We start from the raw sequence: 15509 nt of genomic DNA, 5'->3' as shown, positions 1-15509 counted from the left end.
TCGTTTTAACAAAGGAAATGCAGAAATAAATCGCTTCATTTCTTTTCGGCTGAGACTGAGAAAAAAAAATACATCACCAGTTTCCTTTCGGCTTGTTTTGAGGAGCAGTGACTCCCTTCCTTTTCAACATCTTGGTTTGATTTTATGAACAATGATAAACAAATTAAACCCTTTTGCACTTGTTCCACAAGTTTATAGATCTCTTTTGTAACCTTTCCCCAAAATGCATTGTCATTATTTGGTGCTTGTATTTTTCTTAGATATCAAGATAACAACATAATTTGGTGTTTTAAAATTGTTTTGCTCAAGGGTTTTTAAATAACAAAAACTGCTAACAAATTTTTAAAAAGTGCCATGATTTTTTTCAAAGATCGTTCTTGCAGCAACAATTGTTTTCCTAAGGAAAAACAACATGATATAAATATGTTGAATATACAAAAAAGTATGTTGTATAGTACAGGAACACGTTGCCTTGGATCGGTCGAGTTGGTCTTTTAAAAGCGTTTTCAACCGTTTGTTAATATAAACGCATGTGAGTAGAAAGATGTTGTAAAAGTAGAATACAATGATTCACACAATTACGCCTCGAATTTGCACGGTTTTCTTTTACCTCGTCGACTAACACAGTCGGCCATTTATGGGAGTCAAATTTTTTGACTCCCATAAATGGCCGACCATGTTAGTTCGCTCAGTAAAAGGAAAACCACGCAACTTCGAGCCAAATATGTGTGGACCATTGTATTCTACCTTTAAAATGTCTTTCCAACCATATGCATTTTATAACACACGGTTAAAAACGCGTTTTATCGACCAACTCGTCCGATCCAAGGCAACGTGTTCCTTTAAATGCATAAGATAAAAAACTTGTTAATTACTATAACTATATAAAATGCTACCGTGCTTAAAGTATGTTCAGGTGAACAAAAAATGAACAAATTAAATTTCTTCAGAATTAATCAGAAATGCTAAAGATTTTGAGAATTCAATAAAACAATAAGTTTTGCCCTCGCGTGTCTGAAATCCAATGTTTGGATAGGAATTTCAAAGAACCAGTTTTCCATGTAAATGATACTGATAGTGTGAAATATAAGAGGTAAATAAGCTTCAATTAATAAATCATTAGTTATTAAGTTTATTAAGTATACTAAAAAATGATGAAATGCTAAAGGCTAAAATTTCATAGTTTTTTTTTTTTTTTTTTTTTTCTCACTCGTTTGCTGATTGCTTGTACTTGTTTTAAGCTCGCAAACGTTTCTGATCTCTCATTTTTATTTTGAGAAACTACGCGTGGTTATTATTTGCATCTTTATGAGAATCAAAAGTAAAAAATCAACCAAGAAAGTATGTTGAAGAAGGTTTGTGCACGTTTATTTGCTTTAAAATACTTGTCATTAAATTATTCTAAACTACACGGCGAATGTTCATGCTACATGTTGATATTGAGATAAAACGGCCATTTCACAATACTATTCCATTTTCAACTGCCCTTCCGTCGTTATAATACAAACCGTTTAAGTTAGCTTTATAGCAACTGCTATACCACCAACCTCCTTTGTTATTTCCGGCACAGTTACTGGGCCCAATTTCATGGCTCTGCTTACCGTAAGCACAGAATCGGCGCTTACGGAAGCAGGAAATACTGTGCTTACGGCAAACGTATTTCACGGGTAAGCGGCGAATTTTGGCTTATGCGCGTGCGTCTCCACGTTACTAGGTATTGTACGCTTACAAGGCTAGCGCAGAATTTCGGCGCTTGCACGTAAGCGGGGAATCGTGATCGTAAGCGCAGAATTCGGCGATAAGCAGAGCCATGAAATTGGGCCCTGGTCGTGCACGGTGGAGATTCGCTCCAAAGTCTCGTCTCACTCAATATCGATGTGGATGGTCAAGTAATCCGCTCTGGCTAACTGTCCAGCTGCAAACAATGACAAAAGGCTCGGTAAGAAAGCACATCTTAAAATTGAATAGAGCCTATTTTTATTTCAATATACGTTGAATATACATCAGTATATTATGGGAATGCTCCACAGTGCACTATATGGTGAAATGTCCTGTTACACCAATAATGTGTGAAAAACCTTCGAAGGTTAATTGCTGTACGCTCTTTCAATTAGGTTGGATTTATCATTATTTTATCAACGGAATGCACCAGTGCAAATTGAAATCGGATGTTTTCGCGCAGTTTTGAAGCTTAAAGGCATTGGACACAAGAGGTAGGTACTCAAAATAGTTGTCAGCATAAAAACTTACTTATAAACGAGCAACGGAGAGCTGTAAATAGTATACAACATTGTGAGAAACGGCTCAGTATTTGAGAAAAGGAGAATTCTTACTCAATGTTAAAATACTTCAAGCATGATTTTTATTATTGTTATTTACTTTTATTTTATTTTTTGTGGGGGGGGGTAGCCCTGGTGGCCTTACCTTTCGTATTGTACTACAGTGACGTCCTGGATATCAGGGTCCATTTCTCAAAAACTGTAGCACCTCAGCATACAAGTAATATTTTCGGGGAAGATTTCTACTATCATTATCTTCAAACTGTGTAAGTGAAGTGTTAATCTGTAGACATTGTGTTTTTTTGTCCTACAAAAAGTACATAGACCATTTAAAGGCGATATGTTTAATTTTGTTGATACACTTAGCAAAGCGGGAAGATGAAATTTAAACATTGAAGTACCGTTTGATGTAGCCCAAACGACTGCAGTGTCCTGTGTGCTATACAGTATGACGGGATAACTACTTGGCATCACCCATGCGCAAAAATCCTCTGACTCTATCACCACCAGCCAACCATCGTCTCCAGAACAGCGTTTATAGTTCTTGTTAATGTAGAACCGTCGATCATGATAACGCTTTTCTCTAAAGGTCGTTTAACAAGAAGGAGAAACTAAGTGAACCAATATTTACTTGTGGAAAAAAGACCTTCAAAATCTAAGCCGTCGATCTTCTTTCAGAAGTGAAAGATCGTTTAATCAGAAACACTTCAACTTAAAGGGAAATTCATAAATACCTCAGACAGTTTCGCTATTCCTATTGGTGGAGAGCGTGCGTCACCTTTGTTTATGGCCAGTAAAAAGTGTTGAAACATGGGCGTGACACGCGAGCTTGCACCTGTGCTTATTAGTCTGGTTCCCAGACCCAAAAATCTCCAACTAGGCTCTGTCGAATTTAGGGTCCGGTATCACCCAAAATCACGTGACAAAAAAGGAGGAATTCCTCCTCTTTCGAAGTTATCCGAAATGTTCAGAACGTGTTGTCGTCAACATTCGGACAGTATCGTTGATGTTCGGTACGGACTCGTAATGTCAGTCCTGTCGGCCGTAGATCCAGGAGTTTTTATGCCAGTTTTTGCCAATGCAGGCGTTGTGCCTAAATAAAGCGTTTGCAAAGCGATGGGACAAGTTCAAAATATATAAACCTGGGAAATCGCTCCGGGATCTGGTAAGTTGTTGTCCTTTTTTTCAAAAATATTTTTTCAAAGGTGTTTTGACTTGAGTGTTTATTATACATTGATTGAGGATTAAGTTTCATGATTTTTGAAAGTGGTAAAAATGGGGCAAATCTGGTGACTAGCTGTCGAAATTATACTTGTTGAACCAGATTTTCATTAATTGCCGATCAAAATAATCTCGTAACCCTCCGGCCTGGCGGCCGTCGGGAAGAGGGTTACGTTATCGATTGCAACTAGTACGACACAGTGCAGACATGGTTTCCCTGGAGATGACCCCCGACCCTGACAAGTTGCGTCATGCTCTATTTTTAACCGTGGGTGATACCTGCCCTAAAAATTTTACATAGAGTTATATTTAAGAACTAGAGGGCGCACGAGTGATTCTTCGTGCACAAACGCCACGGGACCGCAAGATGACAAGCGCGTCATTCTGCACGCGCGTTGAATGATACACGTTTGAGGTTTTTTTTTATTGAACGCTCACGCGATGCTGTTTGTTCAACTTACAAAATGGCCGCACAAACACACGCTGTGAGATAGCTGTTTTGTCAACTTAGAATATGGCCGCCTGCTCGCATACCGGGGCGCGTATAGACCTTTCTTTTGCAACGTCACAGCCCGAGTTTTTGCCAACCCAGATTGGAAAACTATGGAAAGCCGTAAGTGCAAATTAAGAAAAGATCGCTATTTTTTGTAATAATGTAACCAAATTTGTTGATTTTGTTAAAAACAAAACAAATAATTATGAGAGGTATTTTATTTAATTGAAAGTTTGGTTAAAACATCTGTTTTTAAGATTTAGTTTTTTACTAACATTCGGCCGACCATGCCAACCCAGCCGATTTGTTTATCAACAAAAGAAAGGTCTATATAGGCCAGTGCGCGCTCTAGTTCTTATATATAACTCTATGGATTTTTAACAAGAGACGTCAAGGAATCTTTGGTCATGGGACCAGACTACTGTGCTTATAAGACAGTTTCTTAATTCCTATAGACTGTGCAAGTCTCGCGAGAAATTGAACTTCCGGGACCATTGTGGTCCCAACCTAATGGAGTTTTACGTTGGGGAGATTTTGTTCTGTCAATAATTTTAGTTTAACATAAGTTATGACTCTAAAAAGTGAATATGTTCTTGGGAATGTAAAAATAAGTGATTAAAAACAGAAAAGTAAAATCAAATCAACAAATTAACGATGAAAACTAAAGAAAAAAACTTGACCTCCAGTTTCCGGTTTACTCTAAACAATTAAGAATATTACCCAATTGACGTTCCCATTATCGCTGAACCTATGTGATGATCGCACCAATTGGACGTGATTCACAAACGGGGTTTATTAGAAAAACCATCCAGGTCGATGTCGAACAGCGATCCAATTATTATGTACACGAATTAAACAATAATTATACAAAAAGTACGTTAAAAATAATAATCTTTAAGAATTTTTTAACAAATCACAATTTCAATACAATTTGGTTTTGTACAAAAATATACTTTTTTTCGAATTAAGTTCTCGTTTTCGCTACGTGCGAGACTTTTACAGTCTAATGGTCGAGAGCAACGGCCGGGACATGACAGTTGTGCCACATCACGCGATACGCGCGACGCTCACAGCATTCCCTTATAAGGAGTTGTTTACCCGAGGGCCTTACCATGTCATAGCTGGAGGGGTGTTGTGTTGAAAGAAAGCATTGAACAGTATACAATATTGTTGCACGCTGTGACGGGGTCCATGGCGTTTTGTACACCCGAGGGGGAAATTGGCACCTGAGGTGAATGTGGTTTAAACCCGCCGAGGCCTGGTTCTTGATAATTTACCTCGGCTTCGGGTCGGTAAAGTTATCGAGAACCAGGCCTCGTGAATATGCCTGTGAAACTACAAGACTTGGGAAAGTACATGGGTCACACTGCAACACACCTCGGTGTTAGAATAAACTAAAATTAACATTTCATTCATTAGTAATAGTATACGTACTCGGTAATCACATGTCCATCAATAGAGAAGTAATTAGCAGTGACCGTTGGTGTCAGGTCACTCCATGGAGAGGATAGAAGGCGCTCCTGGGTGAACCAGCTCAAAATGTCTGAGTCTGTTCCATTGAATACCAATTCAACTTGGATCCCATCTTGATTATACAAGGACAGCTTGACCTGAGTGGAGATTCATACAATTATTGTTTAGGGTTTGGTCGTCAAAATCAAAACTGGGGTCTTGATTTCAAATTCAGGAGGTCTCCTGTGAACATTCTCTTAAACTATGTGCGTTTGGGTAACATTGTTTAATTCAAACAACACATTTTGAACAGGCTTAATTAAGTAAAAATACCTTTGATATCAAAGTGGTGGTGAGAGTTCGTTCGTAAATAATTGTTTTAATTTCTTTCCGGCACTGAACATTAGTAGCTGGGTCTGGGTACTTTTTGTAGGAAAAAAAAACAATGTTCACAGATTTACAATTAACTTACATAGTTTGAAGATAATTGTGGTATAAAGCTTTTAAAAAAAAAATTATTGCCTAGGTGCAGTAGTTTTTAAGAAATGGGTAAAACAATTCACGAAAATAATTGTACTGAAATCCTTGAGATTTACAAGTCTAGCGCTCCGCGGTATAAATAGAAGGTTCTCGTGAACACCGAGTATGGAAAACCTCTAATTGAATTGGGGTGGTTCTGAAACGAACCGTAAGTTTTAACTCAACGTTTCAATTGAGTATGCTCTGATCGTCTTCTGGAGAAGAAAGCCGGACTCTGATGCCGCATCCTGATGATACATAACGGAATGATGAGGATTAACTTGCTGGTGCACGAAGGCGGGAAACGGAACTCGGTGATGCATGGTGTGTATACCTTACTATTGTTGTACTTCCACCATGCAGTCTCAAATCCTATTGTAAATGACTTGGGTCCAATTGCGTAGAGCTATTAAGCATAAAACTTGGCTTAAAGGCAGTGGACACTATTGGTAATCACTCAAACTAATTATTAGCATAAAACCTTTCTTGGTGACCAGTAATGGGGAGAGGTTGATGGTATAAAACATTGTGAGAAACAGCTCCATCTGAAGTGACATAGTTTTCGAGAGAAGTGTAATTTTCTACGAATTTGATTTCGAGAGCTCAAGTTTAGAACTTGAGGTCTCGAAATCAACCATCTAAACGCACACAACTTCGTGTGACAAGGGTATTTTTTCTTTCATTATTATCTCGGAAGTTCGATGACCGATTGAGCTCAAATTTTCACAGGTTTGTTATTTAATGCATATGTTGAGATACAACAAGTGTGTCCACTGTCTTTAACATGAATTTTCTTCCTTGATAAAACAGGAATACCAAGCAAATTTCCACTTTAAGCCACTGGACACTTTCGGTACACAGTATTGTCCAAAGGCCCACACGTCGTGTATCACAACTTAAATATAAAATAACAAACCTGTACAAGTTTGGCTCAATCGGTCATCGGAATCGGGAGAAAATAACGGTAAAACCCACCCTTGTTTCCGCACGTTTCGCCGTGTCATGACATGTGTTTAAAATAAATCCGTTATTCTCGATATCGAGAATTGATAACTGTTTTAATGTTTTCACAAAAAGTAAAGCATTTGATGGAATAATATTTCAAGAGAAATCTTTCACCATTACCTTCTGTATATTATTTGTATTAAATCTGTGAACTTTGGCTTTTTTGTTCGGTTCCGAAGGTGTATAATGGCTTTAAAGTCACCTGGAAGTGGTATTTTTTTAATAATAAAGCTTTTGTCACTAGTATATGTGCTTTGATGAGTGGAATGTGAATAAACAGTTAACTAAGGTTTTAAAAAATCAGTTCTTATGTTATTTACAAATTTAAGAGTAGACCCCGACCCGAGAGGGCGCTGTTCGTGACGTCAATCGAGGCAGACTTTGCCTGTAATGCGTAGAGTAAACACAATTGCAAAGTACATGTACGGACCAAGTCGTGAGTTTGTACGTTTCAAAAAAAGAAAAAAATTGTTTTTTTTCCGGCAATGCCGACCAGGTGTATTGCTGCTGAATGCAGAAAAACACTTTTTGAAATGTACCAACTCACTACTTGGACGTACATGTGCTTTGCACGTGTGTTTACTATACGCATTGCAGGCAAAGTCTGCCTCGATTGACGTCACAAAAGGGGTAGGCGGAGTCAGCCCCTCAAACAACTTTATATATTTTTTAAACATATAAATCGTGACAAACAATTACTAACGAAATTGTTTTATTGTTCGTAAGCATATACTCTTATGTTTGAAAGAAACAAAATTCTATATCCAGGTGACTTTAAGTGCCGCGTTGCATATTATTTGTCACTGGTACTCAGCTGGTGTTTGCTCATCCTAAAAATCACGTGGATATTTGATTGGTAATCCAGTTTTTATCAAAGAAGACATTTCGTTCTAAGCATTTTGTTTTGCCTAGCAGCTACATGAAATTGGGCCCTGTTTAATGTTGAAATTCCCACCAGTCCAGCAGTTGAACACTATTTCGTCTCCATAGTTTCCGCCGCTGAGTTGCTACCCCAGGTCTTGTCAGTCCATGAAGCAGATGAGCTCCTGACCCACCAGCCGCCCCTTTGAAGACCAACTGTCACTCACATAAAAGAACGTTTCTAATAGACCGATCCAATAAACTCCGCCCCTTTACGTATTGACCAATCACAATGCAACGAAGGTCCGACAATGGTCCGACATCAGGGGCGTCAATCCGTCTTGAAGTGTGGGGGGGGGGACATAACATTTACGGCGTGGGGTCCGGGGCCCGCTTTAGGGCCCCGGAATTTTTGTTTAGCCCGTAGATGCTCTCTGGTGCAATCTAGTGAATCTGAGGGGTGATGTTCCCCCCTCTCAGATGTTTGAATTAAATGCCTATTTCAAGCTATGATGCACCTATTCTTGCTATCATGGTTATTGTACCTAAAAAGCAACTCAATTATAGCTTCGTTATACCAATATTGTTTCTGCATTCTAATGCTCAGACGGCGTTTCATCCTTATCATCACCAGACCTATAAGACACAAGTTTTATGGGGCAAATCTGTCAGAATGGAACAGAACATCTGTAAAATGTGAGCAGCAGTATCGAACCTTTTGGGTTGACAGCATCTTCAAGTGCGGATCTATGAACCAAGTTTTACGGGGTAAACCTGTCGAAGAGTGGGCTCACGAGTGCGAAACCTATACGGCATGGGTCCGGGCCCACTTAAGGGCCCGGGAAAATTTTGCATTCTAGATGCTCTGTGGTGCAATCTTAGGTCAGTAAGAGGCATACAGAACGGAACAGAACATCTGTAAAATGTGAGCAGCAGTAGAACCTTTTGGGTTGACAGCATCTTCAAGTACGGATCATGAACCAAGTTTTAGGTGAAAATTCTGTCAAATAGTTAGCACGTGGGTGTGAAACCTTTACGGCATGGGTCCGGGCCCGCTCAAGGGCCCGGAAAAATTTTGTGTTTTTAGATGCTCTGTGGTGCAATCTTTCGGCCATTTAGCGGCCAAATGGCAAACGAAACAGAACAATGAGCTGTGTGAATATTTGTGTTCCAGTGCTCCACAGTTCCTCAGTGCAAAACACGATTTGCATAATAAAAAAAGGTAGTCAAACGACACGGGGAACATTGATACTGTGTCCTCTACCCTTCGAAAATAGGGTGGGGTGGGGTGGGGTCGGGTCGGGTACACGCCCCTTCCACTCTTTCAAGGGGGAGGTGCAAATCTGTCAACGATGGAACATGCGTGTGAGAAGCCTTTACGGCTCGGGGTGCGGGCCCGATTAAGGGCCCGGGAAAATTTTGCATTTTAGATGCTCTGTGATGCAATCTAGGGCCAATTTAGAGAGGGGATATTGTGTCATCCTTTGCCCACATGATTAATGCCCATATAGGGACACAGGGTTTCGTCTTACACAGTGCAAAACTTGGGCTTCATGATAAAGGTGGTCAAAAAGGTGGGGGGGACATTTGATATTGTGTCCCCCACCCTCCAAAAGGTGGGGGGACATGTCCCCCTGTCCCCCCCCCCTGATTGACGCCCATGTCCGACATGCGTGCGCGTATGCTTGGCGCGAGTGGCAGATTGTGCAGAAAGGCATTGTAGAGGCTCACGTGTTCTCTTGCTCACACGTGCGTAGTGGGCGGAGCTTACTGGATCGGTCTATTAACTCACCTGTTTGATGTTCAATTGTCCATTGTTCCAAGCATTGTACAATGCTTCGTGTCGACAGTTCCCGTAGTTCTCTGACAAGCTATCCCATATATTGTCAGTCCACATGTGGTACATGTGAGCTCCCGACCCAGCTACCCCTTTAAAGACCAGTTGCCAATCAGACCCTAAAAGGAATAATGAACAGCAAAACAAGTATTAATAGCTGGAAATTATAATCAATCGTAGATAAAGAACAATAGTATTACCAATATACACCGATGTGTGTAAGCACTGTAAACTCAGTACTTTCCCGAGTCCTGTGGGGGAAAACATAGACATATTACTCGGGTGTGATTCGAACCCACGACCTTTGCAATTCAAGAGCTGCAGTGTCTTAGAGCGTCGAGATTGCCTGGTAGCTCAAGGCTGCACTTATATATGGCCAGAGGGCAAATTTAAATAAGGTTTTGTTTAATCACTACTCTAAAACTAATTATTTTAAAACGAGAAGGATTTTTACCAAACCCGTCTGGATGTTTCCTGTATACTTTTCGCTCGTTGTTAATAAATGTGTTTGCTGATATGATTTTAATCATTTCAGCAAAAATTAACTTCCTTTTTCATTTGTTCCGTATTGATACAGCCACCTGGCTTTTGTGTTTTTTGTTTTTGTAATTTTTAACTTATAAATACTACTGTTTTAATGCAATATTTTTATCTTTTAGAGACACTGGACACCTTTTGTAATTGTCAAAGACCAGTCTTCTCACTTGGTGTATCTCAACATAATTTATGCATAAAATAACAAACCTGTGAAAAATTGAGCTCAATTTGTCGAAGTTGCGAGATAATAATGGAAAAACAAACTACCCTAAGAGTGAAAACACCACTCTTTACATTTCGAGTTGTCCCTCTGCAGGGGCCGATTTCACGAAACTTTACGCAGTCCACTTGCGCAACGTTTATGGCGTAAGTTGCGCCACAGAGGTTGCGCAAGTGGAGTTGCGTAAAGTTTCGTGAAAACGGCTACAGGACAGAGTGATAAAATCATGGCTCTCATGTCCCTCATGGCTCTTCAAAGAGTGCCTTAATTCATTTTTTTGCATTATAGAGAGTTGTCACACGAAGTGTGCTTGCAGATGCTTGATTTCGAGACCTCAAAATCTATTTCTGAATTACCCTATGAGGAAATTGTAAATTTCTACTGGAGCATTTCAAGGGCACCAAGGCAACGACAAGGGGCAATGGAGGCAATCGCCCCCGTTGCCTCCGTGAAGTATCAAGCCTGATAAACCAAAGTGTCCAGTGCCTTTAACTTTATCCATTGAAACGATTTTGGTCTTTCGGCCTCCTGTTTCAGTTTATGTGATGATAATGAATAAATAAAATAACAGGAATATAACTCCTCAAAATGATAATCAAACAATAGATAATGAAAAGAGGAAAAAAGGAAGGTTAAATATATAATAATGGCATAAAATAAGAAAAATAAAGAATAAAAGAAAAAAAAAAGAAAAAAAAAAAGCAAGATAGGAGTGAGATTGTATGGTAGCAACAATGTATATCGGTTGTTATGACTACCGCAAAACCTATTTCAGGTAGTCAGCAGTCCATTTATTGTCTTTAATTAATTAAGCCGTGAACGTGGGAATCAAGTATTGCTTCATGCAAGCACCAGTGCGAAAAATGTCCGCACACAAATGTTTACGCCTCGTACTTAACGTACCGCTGTGAACGTTGTCACGTCGACGGAAATTGCGAGTTATCGGCGTGGGTGAGCAATTTCACTATACGTACTGTGTTGATGAAGAGATATTGTTGTTATTGTTAACGTGTAACTCGGATGGTATTAAGTGAAATAAATATGGCATGAAAATGAAACAAAATGCGAACCGTTCTAAGCATAAGACGGCTACCTATAAACTTCTTTTTATATTATACAAAAAAAAGTCAAAATCAAAGGTAAATTTAAGGAAGATCCCCTTTATTTCCATTGAGGGAAAACACAAGGCAAACAAAGCGAAATTCTATAAAAGATTGCACCAGGCAGGTCACTGAGAGAGGTTCGCGATAACCCCATATGAAAATAGAGGAATAAAAGGTTAGCGACGAGTTCTTAATTAAGAGTCAGTTCAGGTAAATAATTGACATAGTTGCTCACGGTCAAAAAATGATTTTTGTTTTAATACTTTGTTGGTGGAAGGGCCTTGGGGTGCAAGTAAACAAAATTGCATTTTCAATTCTATATATAGCCCGTTGCCATGGTTACGGCTCATTTTGTTTTTTTGCCATTTTAGGCCGATTTGGGGTCTGACAAACTGTTTTTTAGCTCATATTTACAACTCCACCCGACCAAAATGCAACATTATTTCAAAATGCATTTCTCTATGTTTTCGGGGAAAAGGGTCAATTTTTGAGACAGTTCTGTTATATCAGGATACAATTGCCCGAGTTTTTCTTACCAGAAATAAAAAGACAAATTTCGGCCCTGATCAAAACCGAAAGGAAAATATTCTGAGACCCCTGAAAAAATGAAATTTTGAGGGCAAAAAATATGGTAAAAATGTTGATTTTGCAAGTTCTAAAAACATACTCTAATGCACGTTCTAAAAATAGCACAAGGGTGAAATTTATAGCAATATTTTTTTTTTTGTCTCAAGTAAAGCCAAGGATGATACTTTGTAGTGATGGAAAAGGTTTTATTTAATATTTTAGTTTTTTGGTGGGGTGGAGGCGTTACTAAAAAAAAACAGTTTTTCAGACCCCAAAATCGGCCTAAAGTGGCCTAAACACAATAGAACTGTTACCATGGCAACGTGCTATATTATGATTTGAAATGTAAATGTTGTTTATTTGGACCCCTAGTCCCTACCATCCACAAAGTATAAGAAAAATATTCTTTTTTTTTTACCGTGGACACGTATGTCGATATTATATGAAAAGACCCTTAAAAAGGCATTTTTCACGTTTTGGGGAAAAAAGTCTAGTTTTGAGGCAGTATACTGTAACAACAGGATACAATTGCCCAAGTTTTTGACACCAGATATGGAAAGACCAATGTTTGCCCTAATCACAGCCGAAAGGAACATTTTCTGAGACCCCTGGCAAGTTGACATTTTGGGGTCCCAAAATAGGGTAAAAATGTCGATTTTGCAAGTTCTAAAAACATAATGTAATGCATGATGCAAAAATAGCACAAGGGTGATATTTAAAGCAATAATTTCTTTTTTCTCAATGAAGGCCAAGGATGATACTTTGTAGTGATATAAAAGGTTTTTTGAAATAGTTTTGCATTTTGATGGGGTGGAGTTGTAAATATGAGCTAAAAACCAGTTTTTCAAACCGGCCCCCAAATCGGCCTAAAGTGGCCAAAAAAACAAAATGAGCCGTAACCATGGCAACGGGCTACAAATAGAATTGAAAATGCAATTTTGTTTATTTGCACCCCAAGGCCCTTCCACCAACAAAGTATAAAAAAAGAAATCATTTTTTGACCGTGAGCAACTATGTCAATTATTTACCTGAACTGACTCATAAGTATGAAACTCTGTAAAACGTAATACAAGCTGACGAACAATCCCTCTATAAAACCTCACTCGGTAACGAGTAATTGGGAGAGGTTGATGGTGTAAAACATTGTGAGAAACGGCTCCCTCTGAAGTGACGTAGTTTTTGAGAAAGATGTAATTTTTCACGAATTTGATTTCGAGACCTCAAGTTTAGAATTCGAGGTCTCGAAATCAAGCATCTAAAAGCACACAACTTCGTGTGACAAGTTTTTTTTTTCTTTCATAGTTATCTCGCAACTCCGGCGACCAATCAAGCCCAAATTTTCACCGGTTTGTTATTGTATGCATATGTTGAGATACTCCTAGTGAGAAGACTGGTATTTGACAATTACAAATAGATTAGCATTTTGCTAACTTTGGAAATTAGTTATCGAAGGACAACCATAATAAATCAAGCTTACCTTTGGGAGTCACATCATGGGTTGAGTCAAGCTGAGTGTCACATCCAATCTAATAAAAACAAATAACAAATAATTAATATGTTAAATATAATTCTAGGTCAATAGTCGCCGTTAAGAGCAACCTTTTAACAGAGTTCGCTCGATCGAGAATATTGTTGCTGTATTTTCACTTGGTTCGATGAGAGCTTTCGTATAGCCATCGGGACTAAGCGGCTTCAAAGGGTTGTAGTTTTATGTTCTTTGTCGAATGGCAAAAAAAAAACACAATGGCTCTATCATGGCTCTATCTTGGCTCTATCTTTGTTCTATCGTGGCTCTATCTTGGTTCTATCATGGCTCTATCTTGGTTCTAGCATGAATCTATCTTGGTTCTATCATGGCTCTATCTTGGTTCTATCATGGCGCTATCTTGGTTCTATCATGGCGCTATCTTGGTTCTAGCATGAATCTATCTTGGTTCTATCATGGTTCTATCTTGGCTCTATCTTGGCTCTATCTTGGTTCTATCATAGCTCTATCTTGGTTCTATCGTGGCTCTATCTTGGTTCTGGCATGAATCTATCTTGGTTCTATCTTGGCTCTATCTTGGTTCTATCTTGGTTCTATCGTGGCTCTATCTTGGTTCTATCATGGCTCTGTGTTGGTTCTAGCATGAATCTATCTTTGTTCTATCATTGCTCTATCTTGGTTCTGTCATGGCTCTTCCTTGGTTCTATCATGGCTCTATTTGGTTATATCGTGGCTCTATCTTAGTTTTATCATGGCTCTATCTTGGTTCTAGCATGAATCTATCTGGGTTCTATCATGGCTCCATCTTGGTTCGCTCACCTTGGTTCTATCATGGCTCTATCTTGGTTCTATCATGAATCTATCTTGGTTCTATCATGGCTCCATCTTGGTTCGCTCTATCTTGGTTCTATCATGGCTCTATCTTCGCTCTATCTTGGTTCTATCGTGGCTCTATCTTGGCTCTAGCAGGGTTTTTGTTTCATATTATCAACAGCTCTCCATTGCGAGTTTACCAAGAAGTCGGTTTTTATGCTAAAAATTGTTTTGAGTAATTACTGAGTGTATAACTGATGTCACATTCTTTTCAAGCGATCTTACACTATGATGTGTATGGAAAGGTTGCCGCCAAATGAAACACCTCTCGCTTATGGTGTACGTACTCGATAACTTATTGTTGGTTGTATCGCGTACGTACACGATTTGGACTTAGCGTGTGCGTACACGATAAGTAGTAAAGTAGGGTAGGTATCATATTTTATAATTACAATCATCAAAATATATCACAAAACAAAAAATCACATCAATACCTCAGTTGCCGTAAACGTGTAGAGAGACCCAGGCTGCTCGACCAATCTGCCACCCGCACAAACATCAAAGTGTGAGGCACAGTTCAAGTCACATTCTTGATCTTTAGGCCGGTAATTTGCAGATCTACATCTCGGTGAATCCTTCAGACAGGCCTGGTAACACAGCTTTTGATTCTTGGTAGCATTTATGGTCGTGTAGTTCCGGCCAACCAAAGCATAGTCAATCACACCACACCATGGGGTGAGTTTCCCGTAAACCAAAGGTATTTGCAACACCATGTAAAGAATAAGATATACAGACATGACTTGTGCCTTTTTAAAACAGAAATTGCTTCAAAGATTTGAAACACAGTCAGTAATTGTAAGTTTGGCCAATGTGTGTATACAGTAGTTTAAGTTGTGCCTCCAATCGGATCAACAAGCTAACTCTGAACAGTACTGCCAAACGTATAGGCTACATCCAATCATCCAGTCTGCAATCAACACGGGTTTCTTCAATGGTGAAAGCTGCATTACATCAATATTAAACGTGGTTGTCAATAGTGACGTTAATATCGCCAAGGTGCTAATTTCATTTCAGGCAGTGGACACTACTGGTAATTACTCGAAATCATAAAAAACG

At 39.0% G+C, this 15509-nt stretch overlaps 1 protein-coding gene across 1 annotated transcript; it reads right to left on the bottom strand.

The window, feature by feature from the left end:
- Nucleotides 1-1839: 1839 nt before the first annotated feature.
- LOC139934796 (uncharacterized) lies at nucleotides 1840-15166 on the bottom strand. Its single transcript, XM_071929200.1, has 6 exons — nucleotides 14888-15166; nucleotides 13572-13620; nucleotides 9623-9786; nucleotides 5428-5603; nucleotides 2681-2862; nucleotides 1840-1915 (listed from the first exon to the last, which is right to left on the bottom strand). The coding sequence occupies exons 1-6, from the start codon at nucleotides 15164-15166 to the stop codon at nucleotides 1863-1865; spliced, it is 903 nt and encodes a 300-aa protein (XP_071785301.1). The 3' UTR covers nucleotides 1840-1862.
- Nucleotides 15167-15509: the final 343 nt, after the last annotated feature.

This window comes from Asterias amurensis, chromosome 3, assembly GCF_032118995.1.
Source record: "Asterias amurensis chromosome 3, ASM3211899v1".
NCBI classification, from domain to species: domain Eukaryota; kingdom Metazoa; phylum Echinodermata; class Asteroidea; order Forcipulatida; family Asteriidae; genus Asterias; species Asterias amurensis.
Note: the sequence above shows the minus strand (reverse complement) of the source record. Positions and strands in the feature narration are given on the sequence as shown.

What these genes read in the sequence shown, in the direction of transcription:
- LOC139934796 (XM_071929200.1), bottom strand. Translation starts at nt 15,166, where the DNA reads ATGGTGTTGCAAATACCTTTGGTTTACGGGAAACTCACCCCATGGTGT. An exon ending in ACACGTTTACGGCAACTGAG is followed by an intron (nt 13,621 to 14,887) that starts GTATTGATGTGA and finishes TGTTTTTATTAG; the next exon opens with ATTGGATGTGACACTCAGCT. An exon ending in GACAATTGAACATCAAACAG is followed by an intron (nt 5,604 to 9,622) that starts GTGAGTTAATAG and finishes ATCTCCACTCAG; the next exon opens with GTCAAGCTGTCCTTGTATAA.